At 39.5% G+C, this 19767-nt stretch overlaps 1 protein-coding gene and 1 pseudogene across 2 annotated transcripts in view; one reads left to right on the forward strand and one right to left on the reverse strand.

Annotated features, from left to right (window-relative positions):
• The window catches only part of EPB41L5 (erythrocyte membrane protein band 4.1 like 5), an 82524-nt gene that overhangs the window by 58151 nt on the left and 4606 nt on the right, over positions 1-19767 (reverse strand). The window contains exons 3-5 of the mRNA XM_080918468.1: positions 12950-13054; positions 1721-1763; positions 88-166 (exon numbers count right to left, since the gene is read on the reverse strand). Coding sequence (XP_080774594.1) covers positions 88-166; positions 1721-1763; positions 12950-13054 — 227 coding nt within the window. The remainder of the gene's footprint in view (positions 1-87; positions 167-1720; positions 1764-12949; positions 13055-19767) is intronic.
• LOC308421657 (high mobility group protein B3-like) lies at positions 18146-18690 on the forward strand (annotated as a pseudogene). The gene has a single exon. The product of its transcript is annotated as a high mobility group protein B3-like (transcript).

Here is a 19767-nt window from a genome sequence, read left to right on the forward strand (position 1 = left end):
GAACAATTCACTAGAGAAAAAAAATCCTATCATTTTATCTTCTAAAGGTCTTAGCACTTCTGACACGCCTCTGCATAGTGGTCTTACCGGGTTAGCTCCTCACGAAGATTATTTGGTTCCGAGGAATAAAACTTAACTCGAAGATGAAGACAATAGGGTGATCCAACTGCCATTAAAAAAAAAAAAAAGCTTTAATTTTTATTTACTAATCTTCAGTCAGAAAATCTGTTGAAAGTTACTAAAGTATAAAAGGAAAAAACAGAATATTGTACCATTACTTCAAAGGAAAACGCAGCTAAAATTTGACAAAGAAGTTTTAAAGCGCACCAAGCACAGCACAGCATTATCACATCCATCTGTCAAACATTAATTCTAGCAGGTCAGGGTCAAATGTATAATCTTAGTGGAGTAATCAAACAGCCTGGAAACCCGCTCATCTGCCTTCTAGTGAACGCTGAGGACTGCCAACTTGAAACAGCTCAAGGCCAAGCAACCCACACGTTCAGTTCAGTGCAGTGGGCTCACTAATGGCTGTGTTCTCAGCAATTCTGTCCCAGTATTTTATAAAGATGCTTTATATATCTTATACAGTTTTATTTTATAAAGGCAGTTAAACTGCCCTGAAATCTGACACTAGAGGAAAAATCCAGAATTCGGGGACCGGACACTGGTATTTTCTCAAGTTCTGCCCAATTAATAATACTCCATTTTATATGAGTCCAGTTCAGGAACTGTCTGTCCTACCAAGGCACTAGGTGCATACATGGTTCACATACATGCACACAGCCAGATCATTCATATACCCAATAAAAATAAATTTAAGTCAAACTTTTAAAAATAATGACAGGTCTCTGGTGTTTGCTGACTACACAAAGTCAGAGGACAGTAAATCCACCATGTATTTCTTTCCAGTCCACCATGCCTAGTCTGCACTATGAATCTCCAGAAAGACAAGGGGAGAAAATTATTACACCCAGAAGGTCCCAAAATGTTTCCTAGAGCTAGATAGAATCCTCAAACAAAAAGCAAAAAAACCCAACATCAACAACAACAAAACCACCACCACCAACAAAACAACCAACCCTCCCCCCCAAATTTCAATACAACTGGGTGGTGGTGACACACACCTTTAATCCCAGCACTCAGAAGTAGAGGCAGATGGATTTCTATTTTGAGGCCAGACTGGCTGAGTTCAGACTAGGCTGGGGCTATAGAAAAACCCTATGTCAGGGGAAAAAAGCAAATGCAAAAAACAGTAAAAACAAAACAAAACAAAACAAAAAAACCCCAAATCAACCAAAAACTTCAACACCAGTAATTGTGTAAAGAGAAGTAAAATACTGTGTAAAAATTCAATCTAATTTGTAAGCTGCAAAAATTTCCTCTATGAACAAGTTATAAGACTCTTGAGTCTAGGTTAAACCCATATAAACCAGGTATCCAGTAGGTATGTTACACTGAAACAAAGTTTAGCAAGCAGACAGGCTAGTGAGGCCCAGTAATAGAGTACACCAGAAATCCTAGCTGGAGAAGGCTTCTGAGCATGTGGTCAGCCTAGTCTACAGATCTTGAGACTCTTGGCTGCCCTAACCCTTAGCCCACTCCAAAAAAGCCAATGGTAAAAAAAACCCAGGAAACAATTTTTGAAATGTTCTTACTATTAAGAATCAGCGTTTCTCATGTGTATTTGCACTGTTTTCAAATATTTCCCAACACTTACTTTTTACTTGCTTTTTGATGCTTTTTGTACCATCCAACCAATGCTGTAAACAGAAAAATAAAAGCTGAGTATCTATGCAACTGGAAGGACTTTAAGATTTAATAAGATTATTACTTACTGAAACTGTTGGCAACCACAAAGCAGTACTCCACAAAGGGGCTGGATTTGAAAGAGGTGGCTCTTATGGCTTAGATTATACCCTAATTTCCCCAGTTCCCAAATAATCAGCTCTACAGAGACTGTTGGAGAAAAGAAGGTTGTAGATAGAAGTCAGCTATCACCACAAATATATACGTAAATAAAATTTAGAAAAATATCAAAGCCTGGCCATTCTTTGACAAGAGTCATTGGCAGACCCTAATGCTGAGCAGAGAACGCTCCTCAGTACTCTGAAACTCACTATTTAGCACTTATTCAGAGAGCCGAAAAGGTTTTAAAAAGTGAGATTTTTTTTCCTCAAAATTATGACATCAAATAAAGCAGTTGCTTCACATATAAAAACGTTTCTACTTAACAAGCAGAGTTCTGCTTTCAACAGTATCAGCCTTTTAATTTCTATGGCCTCTTCACTGGGAATTGCTCATAATACAGAAAACACCTGAATCAATCCCTGATGCTTGCACTGACAAAGCAGTCAGCTCAGTTCTCATTACACACCCCTCCCATCAGCCCTCGCAGCAACAGGCTCAGCTACCACACACAAGGGTAAGCTCTCCTCAGCATGCTTTCAATTCCAGGTACCGAGAGTAGAGAGGGCTCCTGTGCTAACTAGTCCACAGAGCCAAGGACACAGTTTCAAGGATCCTGCTAAGCAAAGAATAAATTAGCCAGCACTGTTTGTTACCAGGGCTCTGTTTGTTCTCCTTACCAATTATTTGCCTGGCTACTTCTCTCCTTTCTTCCTCTACTGGTGAATAAGATGCTTTTGTAAACATTTCAGCAGCAGTAGCAGTGCAATGCTTTGTCTTGGTTCTGGTGTGTGGGGGGTGGGGTGGGGGGGTTAGGGGGGCAGACTGAACTCAGGGCTTCAAACATCCTTGACAGCTGAGTCACATGCCAATCCTATGTTAATTTTTCTTCTGTGTATGCTACTACTTAGCTATTTTTCACTTGAAAAACTTTGAGACCCCCTGCTAAACATCTTTCAGCATGGAAAATGTTCAGTTGTACAAATCTTATTGACAGGCAGAAAACAGTTTGACTTATTGGGAATGACTAACCTGAAATAGAAAATAGTGCTTCCATCTTGGCTCAAAAACTCAATAGTCAAATATCTTAGACTTGAGACAGCCTAATGCTATTAATATGCTGAGCATGAAATAACAGTTTGTGTATAGAATGTTTGCTCTCAGAACCATTGCTCAGGTTTTATTTTTCTTACTGTAGTTGGGAGGTGGCAGCAAAAAACAAACCCCAAACCCTAATCACAGCGTTAGAGTACTGTGTCAGGGAGCCTGGCTGTGCAGGGCACTGAGTACAAATGAGCGCATCCCTCCAGGCAGTCATCTTCATTAGCAGAGGGCAGCTAATGCCTACCAGGGCTGGAGAGATGGCTCAGTGGTTAAGAGCACTGACTGCTCTTCCTGAGGTCCTGAGTTCAAATCCCACCAACCACATGGTGGCTCACAATCATCTGTAATAGGATCTGATGCCCTCTTCTGGTGTGTCTGATGACAGCTTCAGTGCACTCACATACATTAAAAGGGGGGTGGGGGTGGGAGATTGAGATCACGTCTAACTCAGAAATAAATGTACAAAGATTTTCCTGTAAGGAATTTCATAAGAAAAACCTAAGATGACAATCTAAAAATAGACCGAACAAAACATTTAAATATGGCAAAACATAATATAGCAATTAATGAAAGCAAATACTTAATCTGAAACAGATACTGGTATTTTAGGAGGACAGAGGGAAGGGTGGCTGAAATACTGGGTCTACTAGCCCTGGATGTCCTGGAATTCTGCAGACCAGGCTGGCCTTGAAATTCTGCCTCTTCTGAGATTAAAGGTGTGTGCCACCATGCCTGGCCATAGCTGTATTCTAAAGAACATACTGTAAAGTACTACACATTCTTTCATCAAACTGTACAGAACACTTAAGCGATGAAACAATAAAATAGTAAATGAGATTACTGGTGAGGGGCTGGAGAGATGGCTCCATGGTTACAATCACTGAATGGTGCTCTTCCAGAAGACCTGGATTCATCCCAAGCACACACAAAGTAGCTCTAGTTCTAGAGGATATGACTTTGTCTTCTGGCCTTTACAGGTACTGTGAACATGTGGTACACAGACATCCATGCAGGTAAAACACTCATACATTAAAAAAACATAAAACTGCATAAAGTATATCTTAAAAGATTTATTTATATATGCAAGTACACTGACACTCTCTTCAGACTCACCAGAAGAGGACATCAGATCCCTTTACAGATGGTTGTGAGTCACCATGATGGTTGCTGGAAATTGAACTCAGGACCTCTGTAAGAGCAGTCAGAGCCATCTCTCTAGCCAGCAAGAAGTATTTTAAAAAAGATAACTAATGATATTTTTCTTTCTTCTATTTTCAACTTACTCTGAAATGAATACAATTTGTTGCAAAGATCAATACAAACCTATATTATAGCATTTGATATAGATGATATATTCACGTTTGGGGGCAGTAATATTAAAAAGCAGAGGCACGTGAAGTTGATATGCTGCAGATATATGCATTTATCTCAGCAGTTATGAACACTTGCTTCTCTTTCAGAGAACCTGAGCTCAGTTCCCAGAACCCATGTCATGTGGCTCAGCTCTTAACTCCAGCTCTGGGAAGCCAATGCCCTCTTCTGGACTCCATGGGCACCTGCAGACATGTATCACATACATATATACATACATATTAAAAACAAAAACAAAAAAAGCACACAACCAACAGTCTCACCACCTCCAAGATCTGTCCACTGTAAACTATATGCATTTCCTCAAGTATGGTTTCTTGTGATTTCTTCTCAACTTTCAAACTGAAAGACTCATCTTGCATATTTATATTTGAAGTTCATTTAACATTACACTGATAAATTGATAGGCTACTTATAACCCCAACTCCTACTCCTCTTTCTCTTTTGCAATAGGATCTCACTGTATAGCTATGGCTGGCTTGGAACTTGCTATATAGACCAGGTTGGCCCAGATCTCAGAGATTCACTCTGTCCTTAGTGCTAGGATTAAAGGAGTGCACTACAACATCCAGCCAATTCATTACAAATTTTGAAGAAATAAGAAGGAAACAGAGCACGCACTACATCTCTTCCTGGTTGGATCCATTCAAGACTAGCTTCAGAAGCATTAAGATGGCTCAGCAGGGAAGAACATCTGCAGGTTAAGTGTGATAACTTAGACTTCTGGGACCACAGTGGAAGAGACATCAGACTCCTCCAACTTGCCCTTGAGTTCCCCATGTGTGTCACATGTGGTAAACACATAAACACAAAGTATAAAAACAAAGTATAAAAACAAAAAAATCGAAAGACGATTTTCATGATTACACTTTCCTACTCCTATCAATGCCTACCATTAAACACATATGCCAGTAGAGAACGGGTTGGAGGTGTATACCAAACAGTAAATTTAGTCTTCCCTATGAGTTTTAGCTCCGCCCCAGTAAGACAACTCAAACAAACACATTTAAAGTACAGTTTAGGAGCTGGGGGAGTCCTGGTCACCATTCTTATGAGGAAGGTCTGAGCTCATGTTTGTGAATTCTCAAGTCTGTTTTCTTCCATCTCCTCCGCATTCCTTGCCAGGGACTGCAAAGTTCAGAGCTCAGAGTCAGGCACTGATGGACTTGCCTAGAAGCAGGGTCTCAGAACGAGTTATGTTTAAATTGCTAAGAAGATAAAGACAGAAGGCATGCAGATACAGATGCTTGGGTGTAAAACTAAAAGTTTATGCCTTAAGAAGAAAATAATTCCCTCTAATTTCCTATTCCTAAAGTTTAGTTGACACTAAAAACTTGAAGATATTAAAACATAGAAAGCTGTATTCCTTCCACTCTCAGCAGCTGGTTAAGGAAGAACCATTTACTCACGCATCTTAAAAGACAGTAGTATATAATTGCAAACAAGACATAACTGACCAAACAATCACCTAGGAAGCTTCTAAACAAAACACACACACACACACACACACACACACACACACACACACACACACACACACACACCCTGGCCCCAGGCCCTCCAGCTAAATAGTGTGCTGATAGCGCTTCAGTGAGCCCAGCCTTGGAGTGCCTGAAGCTCTTACTCCTGCTCAGAGGGCAAAGGGCATAAAACACAGAAATGTTAGCTGTCTTTCAAAACAGGCTTCACAAGAAATAGCTCTGTAAGCAGACACATTTTTAACATTTTCAACTAATTTAGGAACTGTTAATACACACACTAAGAAATCAGGATTTGTAATAAAATAAAACACTTCTGTTTAGTCTAGATGCTAAGAAACCCTTCCTAAGTGACTGCTTTCCTTAGTTAACAGTGTTCTAAATCATTTCAAAAGACTTAGACCAGCCATTAGAAAATGTTCAAGGTACCTTTGCTAAAATTTTGTAAAATGTCAAATTCATGGCTGAAATGTAGGTGATTAAGGATGTAAATCATCTTTAAGAAATGTGCTTATCTTTGTGTTTTTGTCTTGCATATGCTTATGTGCACCACATGCATGCTTGTACCTATGGAGGCCAGGAGAGGCTACAGATCTATAAGGTGCTTTTCTAAGGTTACAGCAACAAGCAAAGTATTAAAGTGCATATAATAGAGCTAGAGATATGGTCCAGGTGTTAAGTCAGCTTCTTGCTCATTCATAATGCTTCAGTTCCCAGTGCCAACAGAAAGTAACCGCAGGGGCCCCAGGCACATATGCTTATACATAAATGCAGGCACTCACATACATAAAATGAAAATAACCTTTTAAACATCTAGATGAATGGATACTGAAATTGTGGTACATTTACACAATGGAGTACTACTCAGCTATTGGAAACAACGACTTTATGAAATTCCTAAGAAAATGGATGCATCTAGAGAATATCATCCTGAGTGAGGAAACCCAGTCACAAAAGAACAGACATAATACGCAGTCACTGATAATTGGATACTAGCTCCAGAAAGATCCGAATACCCAAGAAACAACTCACAGACCATAAGAGGCTCCAAAAAAAAAAAAAAAAAAAAAAAAAGGGCAAAAAGTGGAAACCTCAGTCCTTCTTAGAAAAAAATAAGTGTATAGCACCCTCTCAGAGTGGGGTACACCTAGACCTTAAATCATCAATAACTCAAGAGCTAAGAATATAGACTTGTGGCAATTCTTGGAATTTAAAAATCATTGTTTAATCTTTACACACCAAGAAAACTGACTATTTCCATGTTACGTTCTGTTTTACATGTACTTTATGCTCATTGTAACTAGTAAGATTTCAATGCATACTATCAAACCTTTAAAAACATCAAGTACTGACAAAATATATTCATATAGTTTTATGCAAAAATGCTTTCAAAAATATGTATATGTATCTGTTTTTTAAAATAAAGTTAGAAAAAAAAAAAAGAAATCAGAGATCAATGTTCTAATGGTGCATCTCAAGGTCTTAAAAAACCAAGAACAAGAAAGTCAACACCTAAACTCAGCAAGAGCTGAGATTAATGAAATAGTAAAAAAACAAAACAAAAGCCAACAACATAAAATAAACATAACAAAGAGCTGGCTGGCTCTCTGAAAGAACAAACAGTAGTGGTGAGCCTCAGAACTGAAGTACTACTGCTGCTCATTACAAGTTATAATACTGGAGACAAATTACAGGAAATACTGAACATGTCCACATGATTATGATGCACCATTCTGAAAACTTGTAAGTTAGGGAAAAAAAAGAATAAACTAGACAAATGGCCTATCAAAATTAAACCAAGAGACTGAGCAAGAAAAAAATATTGAGGGCTGGAGAGATGGCAGAGTTTAAGAGCACTGACTGCTCTTCTGGAGGACCCACATTCAACTGTCAGCGCTGCCACAGCAGCTAACATCCATCATTAGTTACAGGGGACCTTCTTCTGGCCTCTGTAGGCAATGCACACATACAATACAGAAACCTATATTCAAGACAAACAGCCATACACTTCAAATAAAATTAAATCTTAAAAAGAATATTTGAGATATGGTAACAAAAATCCTACTACTAGGACAAAGCCCAGCAGACATACTCACTGCTTGTTTTACCTTTAAAGGGAACCGACATCAATGTTCCTTAGAGTATCACAAAATAAAAGGAAGGGGTGCTTCCCAATTTTTTGCTATAAAGCCAGTATTGCCATAATTAAACCAGGTAAGGACAACAGACAAAAGAACCAAGAAAACAAAACAAACCCCATGGAGGAGTTCCTTGATGAGCATGAATGCACAACTTCTCAGGACTTAAAGATCCCTCTTGGAGCTGGGGAGATGGCTCAGTAGTTGTAAGTGCTTGCTATAGGAATCTGAGGATCTGAGTTTGAACCCTGTAACCCAGATTAACAAACAAAACAAAGCAACCCAAAGCTGGGAATGCATCTGCACTACTAGCACTTTTATTGGGAACTTGGTAAGGGTGGATGGGAGGGTAGATGGGGGAGGAGACTGGCTGGAAACTCAAAAGCCAACTAGCCCTAAGCATGTCTGCAGTGGCAGAAACCAAAGAGATGCCATCCCAACAAGGTGAAAGATAAAAACCAACTCCCCAAATTGTTCTCTGAATATGCTCCAAATCATGTGTATGTGTACATACATATAGATACACACACACACACTCTTCCTCTCTCCCCCCAAAACCAAAACATTAAAATTTCCTGTGATGTGAAAGAAACCAGTCAAAAGAGACAGTGTATTGAATGGTAGATAATCTTGCCAGCTATTCATCTCCAAGAGGATCAGTACCTAGAGCATAAAAAATTAAACACCCAAGAGAATACAGACTACATAGTAAATGAGCAAGTGAAACAAAAATGCACTTTTCAAATGAAAAGTGCAGATGGCCAGTAAGTAATTGAAAAGTCAACCCTTTAGGCTCATCAGGAAAACACAAATACAGAGCTACATTCTCACCTAGTCAGAATGGCTATGGTCAGAGTGGGGGGACCCCTTCTGTCTTGTTGTGGGAATGAGCCAGTGAAGCCACTATGTAACACTTCAGTCTCATACACTGTTAGTGGGGATGTAGAACGGTGCATGTGCTATAGAAACGTTTGAGCATTCTACAGAAATAAATCAGTTACCAGATTAATCCAATCCCTTTCTATGATCTGTTCGGTGCAGCCCTCGAGGACTGAGGCCTAATGGTCAGAGCAGCACCCGTAGCAGTCAAACAGAACCAAACAAAATGCACATCAATTGCTGAACAAGCAAAATGTGGTTTACTCAAATTATTCAGCCACAGGAAGGAATCAAAGACTGAAAATGGATGTACAATTAACTTTGAAAACACACTGAAAAGGCTGTAATTGGATAAAAAAAGTATAAAATATATTAAATATATAAAATTTTCAAAATAAGCAAATCAATATGAACAAAAATGTAGTGCTTGCCAAAGTACAGTGTTGAAGATGGTTAATAAGAATCAAGTGGTAATACATCCAGGGCTCCTTTAAGAAATAATAGTGTTCTGAAATTAGTAATAGTTGCATAATTCTGAATATAATAAAAACAAATTATAAAATCTAAAGTGGCAAATTTTATAGTACGAGAAATTCATCTCGATTTTTCAAAGTAGCCTCATTTTGACATAATGTTATGGCTATCCTAGATGAAATCAAGTATTTTCCTCAAGTATGCCTTTGCTCTGCTCTAGAACGCTCCTTGTCAAACCATATCTCAAGAGTAGACAACTTCAAAGGTATTCTTTAGTGACTGTGCTACAGTATGTAAGATAACTGAACACTACATTTAATAAGCCCTACTTCCCCCTAATAAAATAGTCCAGGAATAATTCAGTAGCTTAAATATAGTCAGCATTTGCACATGAGAAATGAAGTAACTGATCAGGTTTGGTTATACCTCCACAATTTTTTAGGTGTTTGGAAGCAACACACATTTAACAGAAACCATTCTATTTCTGATCTTTTCCCAGACTAATACACAAGTAGCATTGTCTTTTTGATGAGAGACAGTGGTGATGAGTCACAAGTTCCAGTGAGCTCCAGGATTGCTTATCATGTGATAACCAAGGCTCTGCCATTAACTTCAGTGCTCAGCTATGCTTGCTGAATAAGCAATCGTAGATTGCTCAGAATGATGTATCCAATAGATATATGCATTTTTGAACTTACAGCATTTAATTTATAATAGATTTATTCAGACATACTCCTCAAGTCAAGGAATTCCAATAGGCATCTGTGTATGAAAATTGTTACAAATATGGAAAGGTGAAAACACCATGATAACCTTTGTAATATCAGACTCAAATTTGACTTAATAAGATGTGTCTATGTAGAAATCACTGTGAACTTATGCTCTCAAATCTCATCACAAAGCTTAGTAAAATGAACATCTTGCTGATTCCAGGACTGAGATGGGAATACCAGATGAACCCGAACACTTTCTTGGGCATAAAGTAAGCAAGAACACAAAGAACAGTATTTCATGTTAAATGAACATGAAGATGTTTTGAAGTAGTTGCCATTTGGCCAAACTTAGAGAAATGTGAGCATCAAAATAAAGGACAGTAACAGGACACTGAATAAAATAGCAATCTATTTATAGATAGCTTGATGGGGGAACAGTCTCAGAAACTTAATACACTACACTACAAAGGGGAAATGGAAACCAGAGCATGCAGTGCACACCTGCGATCTCAGTGCTTGAGAGGCAGAGGCAGGAGCACACATTCAAGGCCAGCTCACCTACATAGAGTTTGGGATGTATAAAAAAAAATACAAAGGGGAAAGAAAATGACATAGAAATGAGGCTTGGAAGACACTGTCATTAAGTGGCAAAGTTAGTGTCACTAATTAGGGAGTAGGAGAGAATGGAACATGGGATTAACTTTTAAAATGAACCTACTTCAGCAAGTAACAAATCCACAGAAAGGGACGGCATTCAAAGTAACCAGCTTATTTCTTCAAAAGTTTCAAAGTCATGAAAATACAAACACCACCAACCACACTGTCTCTGGTTCAAGGCAACTGAGAGACGGGACAACTAAGCACAACAGGACTGAGGGCACGCTACAGACAACTGAGCTACAGTACAGACCAGACGCTGGGGAGCTCTCAATGCTGTATGAAATGACAAACCATGCTTGTTTGCAGAGAGCAGACATGAAAGAATTCAAGGCTAACCTGGTCTACACAGAGAATTCCAAGACAGCCAGGAATAAAAAGTCAATACTCTCTCTAAATAACAAACTATTATCTATACATATATACAGAAAATAAAATTTAATTACTTATAATTTTGGTTATCCCCATGATGACTCCATAATTCAATACGCATCATACATTTTGGACTGCTTGGTAATACTAAATGTGGTACATTAGTTTTCGATGTATAAACATGCCACATGATGAAGACTAAACTATAATACATTGATACCTTTGATCCTTATATTTTGCTGCCCACTTTAGATTCTGGTGTATCAATATAGTACATGTGACAAGGACATGAAATCATTAGGTAACTTCGTTTATGTTATATGCTCTAGCAAAAACCAAAAACTGCCCTTGATCTATCAAGCTTATTATATATAGTAATATGAGCTGTTCACTAAATACCCAATTTATTTCATTCTGGGACTAAGCGTGGCTACTGAGCAAGGACCTGAAAGGGTCATTATGCTTACTACACTTAAAATTTAAGCTGTAAAGTGTATCTAGGTTCAGCCTAATTTTTCAGATTTTTTTTCTGGATATATGTTTACATACATATATACATACACATGCACATGTAAGAGATTTGCAGTTATTTCCTATAGTCTGAGTTCTGGGGTGTGTGAGCATGTATGTATGTGCTCGTGCGCATGCAAGTGAGCTTAATATCTTGATGCCCTTATTCTATCTGCTTTCTCTGCCTATTTTTATTATTACTTCTACCAAAGTGTTACAATAACGTCAAGTTGTTTGAGATTTTATTTATTTTTATGTATTGGTGTTTGCCTCAATGTACGTCTGTGAACCAAGTGTGCAGTGCTCAGAAAGACCAGAAGAGGATATTAGACCCCTTGGACTGGAGTTATAAACATGTGGGGCCAAGAATTGAACATGGGTCCACTGAGCATCTCTCCAGCCACTAACTCTGACTTCAGACTACCTTATTCTAAACAATCCCATACAATTTTTCTACATAAAATGTGCTAAAACGAGATAGAGTTAAGAGCACTGGATAATCTGGTGGAGGATCAGGGTTTGATTCCCAGCACTTACAGTGACTCAAAACCACCTGAGCCTCCAGTCCCAGAGGATCAGATGCCCTCTTTTGACTTCAGACATACATGCAGAAAAACATGCCCCCAACATAAAAATTTAAAAAAAAAACTGAAACAAAATAATCTGCTTATAAAAGATCCAACTCCAATTAATAAAGAATAAGTATTACAACAATTACTTAACAATTTTGGTTTGAAAGAACCACCAATCCTTCTCAGCCCTACCATATACTTTCTTTCACACACACCTCAGTGAAATCACAATATAGCACTCAGCTGTCTGAATAGCTTCCAACTTCCCACTCTGTTACATACACTGCTCGCTCATCGGAAAGGCACAGATAGTTTTGACTCGGAATTACAGATCTGAAAGAAACCTTAGAGATGCTTGCCTGCTGACCGTATAAACTAGAAATCAACATCAATTGTCTAAGAGCACACAGAACTCCAGTATTAGTGTTCTTTCTGTCATACAGGGGTTCATAACAAACCCCATCTTCAAAAATGCTGCTTTCATAATTCAGATTAGGGCCAGATCTTTTTGTAAAAAAGTGTTTCAGGTGATTTTAAAGAAAGAAACAGCAAAATATAGTGGTGCCCAAATCTAATCCTCAGGTTTAGTTATAAGATGAGTTCAGCCCAGGCTGTAGAGCAAGACCCTATTTTAACCAACAAATAAGATTGTGTTTCAGGGTATATAGGAAATGACACAAAATAAAGAATGCACTGAGTGTACTTTAGCTTTCAAGCATGATCTGAAAAATGCCATTTCTGTAGTCATGACAGAACTTCCAAAAGATACTCACTGCTACTTGGGCTGAATCCATGAATCTCAAACCGAAATAGTCACTTTCAATCAAGTCCAGGTGATACATAATTTGGTCAAACAGCTCCTGTCCTTTGGCCTTTTTCTGAAACGGCAAGATAACGAATTAATAAGTGGTTTAAGAGGGGTCACTGACCTATTTCTGATCTTAGAGAGAAAAAGTACTTCTTTTTGTCTTCTGCTTATTTCTAAATTTTCTTCAATGATTCTTTTCCTCCAATGGGAGAATTCCCAAATATGACCTCACCAATTTTTTCCTTGGGAGATTTATTTTATGTGAGTACATGGTCACTGTCGTCAGACACACCAGAAGAGGTCACTGGATCCCATTACAGACGGTTGTGAGCCACCATGTAGTTGCTGGGAATTGAACTCAGGGCCTCTGGAAGACCAGTCAGTGCTCTAACCACTGAGCCAGCTCTCCAGCCCAACATGTCAGATTCTAAACCCATACACACTGAAACCGAATAGGCAAATAGAGCAAGCCCACCAAATCAATAGTCTACCAAAAAATACAGGTGCTGGGAAGGAATAGTAGTTTATTAGGCATGACAAAAATAGTTGATTTCAAATTGTATGGTTTAAAAAGAAAACAGAACTGCTAACCTTAAATTTTAAGATATATGTTTTAATTGAGTGTGAGGGGGGTGGGATGCACACGTAATGTATGGGTGTGTGTGTGTGTGTGTGTGTGTGTGTGTGTGTGTGTGTGTGTAGGCAGAGGCACTGGACCCCTCTGCTGCTGCAGCTACAGCCTGCTGCAGGTTCTAAGAATCGAACTTGAGTCCCCTAACACAGTATACACTCTTTACCATTGAGCCATCTGTCCTCACTGTGAACTTAGGTAACAATCATATTTATTTTATAAAGTGCCATTATCAAAAAAGGGAACCCAAAATATTCTTAAACTCTCGATCCTCTCCCCTACCTCCCAATGAACCAAAGTGTCCAACTTCCAGTACATCAATTTTAAGTACACGTCTAGACTTAATTTCACATTCCATCAACATGCTGGATTTGTTCCAGAAACAACACCACCATGGTAAAATGATACTTGTCCTCCTGCAGTCTAAGTACCGTTCCCAGCCTTCTGCCATATGGAGAGAACAACCTTCTCAAGGTTATGTATTTTACCTTCCTTAATGAGAAGCCAGTCTGAACCATCCAATAGTGAAGTCATGGGCATTTTCAAATTCAAGTTACTGATGCTCAATCTAAAACAAATCTCTACATGTAAAAATTTCTTAAAACAATCTGGCTGTGGGAATAGCATGGATATTTGATAAACCTAGTTCCTAATGTCAAGAGTAACTACGGGTTTATTATCCAAGAACACTGATTCAAATGTAACAAATGTGCCACAAGTGCTATTTCTGCAGTAAAGAAGTGGCTGTAGTCTGACAGATCTGCCTCAAAGTACCAACAGCTTCAGGGGTTTGAGTTCAAATTGTGTCTAAAAGAATAAATGCAGTTTTGCCACCCGTGGTGCAAACAATATCGGAGGGGGTCCCGAGTCTTTGGTAGCATGGAGAAAAGAGACAGGAGACAAGAGTCAGATGAGCAGGCACAGGTACCCATGAGAGATGCAAAATGTTTCCTCTCCCCCACTTCCTCCCAGACCCCCCAACCAACTTTGTTTCCAATAATACTAAAAACACAATCACAGGCAACAACAACTAAGATGAGACAGCTTGAGACAAAAACGCCAAGATGAAGCAAGACCCCATGGGGCTTGTTTTGTTGGCTCACTACTCCTGGAAGTGGGTATTCTCTGCAGTGTAGTTAAGCCCAGAGACAAGCCACTGGAAAAAATTACTTTGTCTTTTTCAGGTGTCTTCAGTTGCAAATAGCTACCTGGTCAGGGGTGGGACATCATATCCAAGTCCCCCTCTCAGTGCTGGGACCTGACTGGCTCCAACAGTACAGGTCTTAAGCATGTTGCCACAGTCTGAGTTCATATGTGCACCCCTTATCAGTCCTGCTGCGCTAGAATAGACTGCTTGACGTCCACTAGCCCTTGCCAAACTCTGCTCCTTCCTGCAGATCCGGAGCTTTGAGGGCAGGGGTCTGGTGAAGACATCTGTCTCATTTAGCATCTCCCTCTCTGCACACTGTCCGGTTGTAGTTCGCTGTGTTCATTTCTATCTACTGAAAAAGAATGGATAAAGTGTGAACAAGGCACAGATCTTCTAGATTAACGATTACTATTGTGGGGCCCAGTTCACTGTGGGCAGGTGGTTCTGGGTTCTACTTGTATAAGAAAGCAAGTTAAAAAGAAGCCAGGAGGAGCAAGTCAGTAAGCAGGCCTCTGCTTCAGGCTCTGCCTCCAGATTCCTGCCTTGCATTTCCCTGATGAAGGACTGTTAATTGTCTGGCAAATAATTACTGTCCTCCCAAGTTGCTTTTGGTCATGATGCTTTATTGCAGCACTAGAAAACCTAAGATAACCCCAAGTAGAAGGGGTAGGAATCTGACCTGCACAGTTCTGGGACACTACAAACCCATGCCAGCTGCCTCTATCCTAGAACCACTACTTAGTTTCTTTCTCCAACAAATGACTCCAGGCCACTATCTCAGCCATCACCCTCTATTCTAGGATATTGGGGATTTGTTTGTGCTTACATGGTCCACTCTCCCGATTGGTCTGGGACAGCAGCCATAAAATATAGATTTAGCAAGTGTAACTCAGGAATATCAGAGGGGAAAGTGGGTCAGCCACATGAAGTTGGAGAAAAGCCCAGCTAGTTAGGCATATTGAAATATAAAGGCTGCACACACATGCGTGTGAGTGAGTGAGTGTGTGTGTGTGTGTGCGCGCGCGCGCGCATCTTTCATTTTCGAATCCAGGGAACTCTGGAGAAGCGCAGTCACCTGCAGGGAGCTCAAAATGGATTAACAATTTACTGCTACACATTAAGATGATCATGGCATTACCATTTATTTATTTGTATACATTTATCTATTTATTTATATGAGTACACTATAGTTATGTACCAGAAGAGGACATCTGAGATAAAGATGGTTGTGAGAATTGAATTCAGGACCTCTGGAAGAGGAGCCAGTGCTCTTAATAGCTGAGCCATCTCTCCCATCCCGAAGCTTTTACAAGCCTTCCTTTTCCTCAGAAGCTATCTCTTCAGAATATTCTTCCTCTGTCTGCATATATAAAGTCAATTCCCAAGGAACAATTATCCTATCCCTTGAAGCAAGCTCAGAAGTCTCCCTACCCAGCCGTTTCCTAGCTGGTAACCTTTCATGTACCTGCTCAAAACAACTAATAGGGTAAAAGCAGCTACTGTGTCCAAGGAGTATAGACAATTCCAAACATAACTACCACCGATAACTCCTTTACTTTCTAAAAGCCGACTAGTGAACACACTTGCCTACCACAGCATGTTCTCCACTCCCACTGTCTCCCTGCTGGGCCAGCTAACTATTCTCAGAATTTTCCACTCTGTATTGATATTACCTACATACATGTTTGTGTGAGGGTGTAGATGCCCTGGAAGTGGAGTTACAGTTGTGAGCCACCATGTGCTGGAAATTGAATCCTGGGAGCTATGGAAGAACAGCTATCTCTCCAGCCCTGTGATGTCAGTGTTGCATTTCTTCTATGGGTAGTAACTTAACTTTACCTGATAGCCTTTCAGTCAGTCCCACTTTCCTGTTATTAAAAACAATGCTGCTAACATCTACACATTTTTAATTCTCTTGGATAGATGTTGTAAAGTGGAAACATTTAGTCACAAGGTAACAATGTCCTGTCATGTGAACAGCTATGGGGTTGTTCTCCAAAGCAAAAGCTTGGTGTTAGGGGATCCTGATTTCTCTCCATCCCCTCCAATACTTGTTATTATCTGACTTTGTAGACTTTTTACTCGAGTGTGAATAAGTATGCTACTGTGGTTTGTTTTCTGGGTTGTCATGCTGGAGCTTGAGGCCAGGGCCTCATACACGACAGCACATACTTGGCCACTAAACTATGACTCACATGACTGAATTCTATTATATTTGTTCTTATCTATTTTGTATGTCCTACACAATTTCTACTTATTTTGCTCATTTTTAAATCAGATTGTTTTATTGGATTGTAACAGTTCTTTATAGATTCTAGATACAAGTTCTTTATCTGATATTTAATTCTGAAGTACTTTGTTATTATATCATATAATCTTTTACCTAAGTGGAGCCCTTTGAAGGGCTCACACTTTTAATTCTGATTAAGTCCAATTTGTCAGGTATTTTTTTTTCCTAGATGTCATTCTCTAATAAATATTCCTACATTTTCTTCTAAAATTTCAGTTTTAGTCATGTTCTGTCTTTAATTTTTATATGTAGTATGAGAAAAAAAGTTCAGTTTTATTCTTTTGCATGTAGGTAGAACAATTTGTTGGAGAAAAATATTCCTACTGAACAGTATTAGTCTCATAATTATCACAACTCACTGATCACAAATGCATGCAAAACACTCAAACGTATCAAGTAAATAAACCTTTAAAAACTGTTGTTAAAGGCCACGGCTTTGTTCCTGAGGACGTCAAATCTGTCTGAAACTGTGCCTGTGTTGCTGTAGTTGCTTCTTGATGTGTCTACAACATGACGGGATTCTCTGCCAGGCACTAAACAGCTGCTGCTGGGCTGCTTTGAGGCTAACACCTCTCTCCTCCACACCGCACTGCCCTTCAGAAAGGCTTCTCTACAGACTTAGCACAGCCTACCCATCAACAACCATAAGGCTTCATATTTCAAACATTAGGTAATACATTTTTTTCCAGGCTCTCACAGCAATCTCAGGCTTTCCACTAAATATTTAATGATATTTTAATGGAATACACAAAAACTCTTCAAGATTCTTATCAAATAAGTAAATACAAAAACTATCCTTACTAAGTATCTCATGGAATAGTTCACAAACCCTCAACAAGCCCTTACAGGAAGAAAATCTAGATGCCTTAAAGTTTCCAGATTCAAAAACTCTAAAAAATGTACACTGCAGCATCCACGTGCATGGCAAGCACACACATGAGGACTTGCAACACTGCTGGAGAGCTGCGTGGGGTGAGCACACCTGTGAGCCAGGACTCAAGGTCGAGGCAGGAGGATCCTAAGTTTCATAAAAATCTGGGATTCTTGAGGCTGGGGAGTGCTGAGCCAGACTAGAGAACAAACAGTCAGAATGGCTAAAGGTGGTCCCAAGAAACCAAAGGACAAGATGTCTGCTTATGTCTTCTTTGTGCAGACATGCAGGGAAGAACATAAGGAAAGCCCAGAGGTTCCAGTCAATTTTTCGGAATTTTCCAAGTGCTCCGAGAGGTGGAAGACAGTCTAGAGAAGAGAAATCAAAGGTTGATGAAATGACAAAGGCAGATAAAGTACACTATGATCGAGAGATTAAAGATTATAGACCAGCTATAGGAGGCAAGAAGGACCCAGATGCCCCCAAAAGACCTTTGTCTGGAGTTTTCTTATTCTGCTCTGAATTCCGCCCCAATCCACAAGCCCTGGCGTCTCCACTGGAGATGTGGAGGAACTTAAGTGACAGTGAGAAGCAGCCCTACGTTACCAAGGCAGCAAAGCGGAAGGAGGAGATTGAGAAGGATGCTGCTGACTAAGTCTAAAGGGAGGTCTGATGGCGCCAAGGGGCCTGCTAAAGTTGCCCGGAAAAAGGCAGAAGAAGAGGAAGAGGAAGAAGAGGAGGCGGAAAAAGAGGAAAATGAATAAAAATTCTGTCTCCTTGTGAATGCCTTAGAGTACGTAGGAGAGCGCTGTGATCGACACATCTCTCATTTGAGTCGTGTCTATTGCCCGTTAGATTTAATTACAAAATTTGATCACGATCACATTGTAGTTTCTCAAGTCTCAGTGGTTTTCATGAAGTGGCCGTGGGTGTCCGGAGTGCCCTGAAACTGTATCAAAGTTGTGCACAGCTCTAAACATTGTTAAAATGAAAGGCACTCCTCACTCAGCACACTTCATAATTGCTGTGACAAGACATTCGGAGAGGTTTCTGGTTCTTTTTTTAACTCGGAAGGTAGTGTTAACTATATGGTTATTGGCTAGAAGTCCTGAGCTGTCAACTGTACACACCTATAATTTGTAAAGAGAACAAAACAACCCAGACAGATTCTTGATGTTCCTTGTTTGGTGTGGAGGCTGTGGGGGAAGACACCTTTTAGTAGCTCAGGTCCAGCCTCAGTGCATGCCCTGTTGATACTGTGGTGAGCATCCATTTAGCTTCAGGTTGTCTTGGTTTTGTATATAGTGGCATAGCATTCTGCGGACACTCTTGGTTATGGAGGGGGGAGGGGTCAGCTGGCATGAGAAGTGTTTAGAATCTTTAGTTAAGTGCAGTAGATTTTAAACTTTTTAAAGAAACTGAAGAACTATGTCAGCAAAGCAAAGGACTACAGCATCATGGAAGTTCAAGAACCCTCTGCACCTAAATGCAATCTGCAACATCCTGGTTTTTTTGTATGTTTAGAATGTGGAAGTTTCTGAAGTTAAATAAACATTATTACATTTAAAACAAAAACCAAAACCTTGGATGCATACCGAGGCTTTGTCTTAAAAATAAACTAACAAACTAACTAACTAACCACCACCACCACCACCAAAAACAAAAAAGCCTGAACCCAAACTTGAGCATCCATATCTTCAGTTTCAGCATCTTAAGCCTTTAAGAATTTATTCAACTACATATCACAGACACAGACATCAATTTTCCAACCTGAGTATTAGTAAAATGTGAACAGGGACAGCAGAAGGCAGGAAATCTCTCATGAAACTAATAGAAAAACA

This window comes from Micromys minutus, assembly GCF_963924665.1.
Source record: "Micromys minutus genome assembly, chromosome: 6".
In the NCBI taxonomy this organism is placed as follows: domain Eukaryota; kingdom Metazoa; phylum Chordata; class Mammalia; order Rodentia; family Muridae; genus Micromys; species Micromys minutus.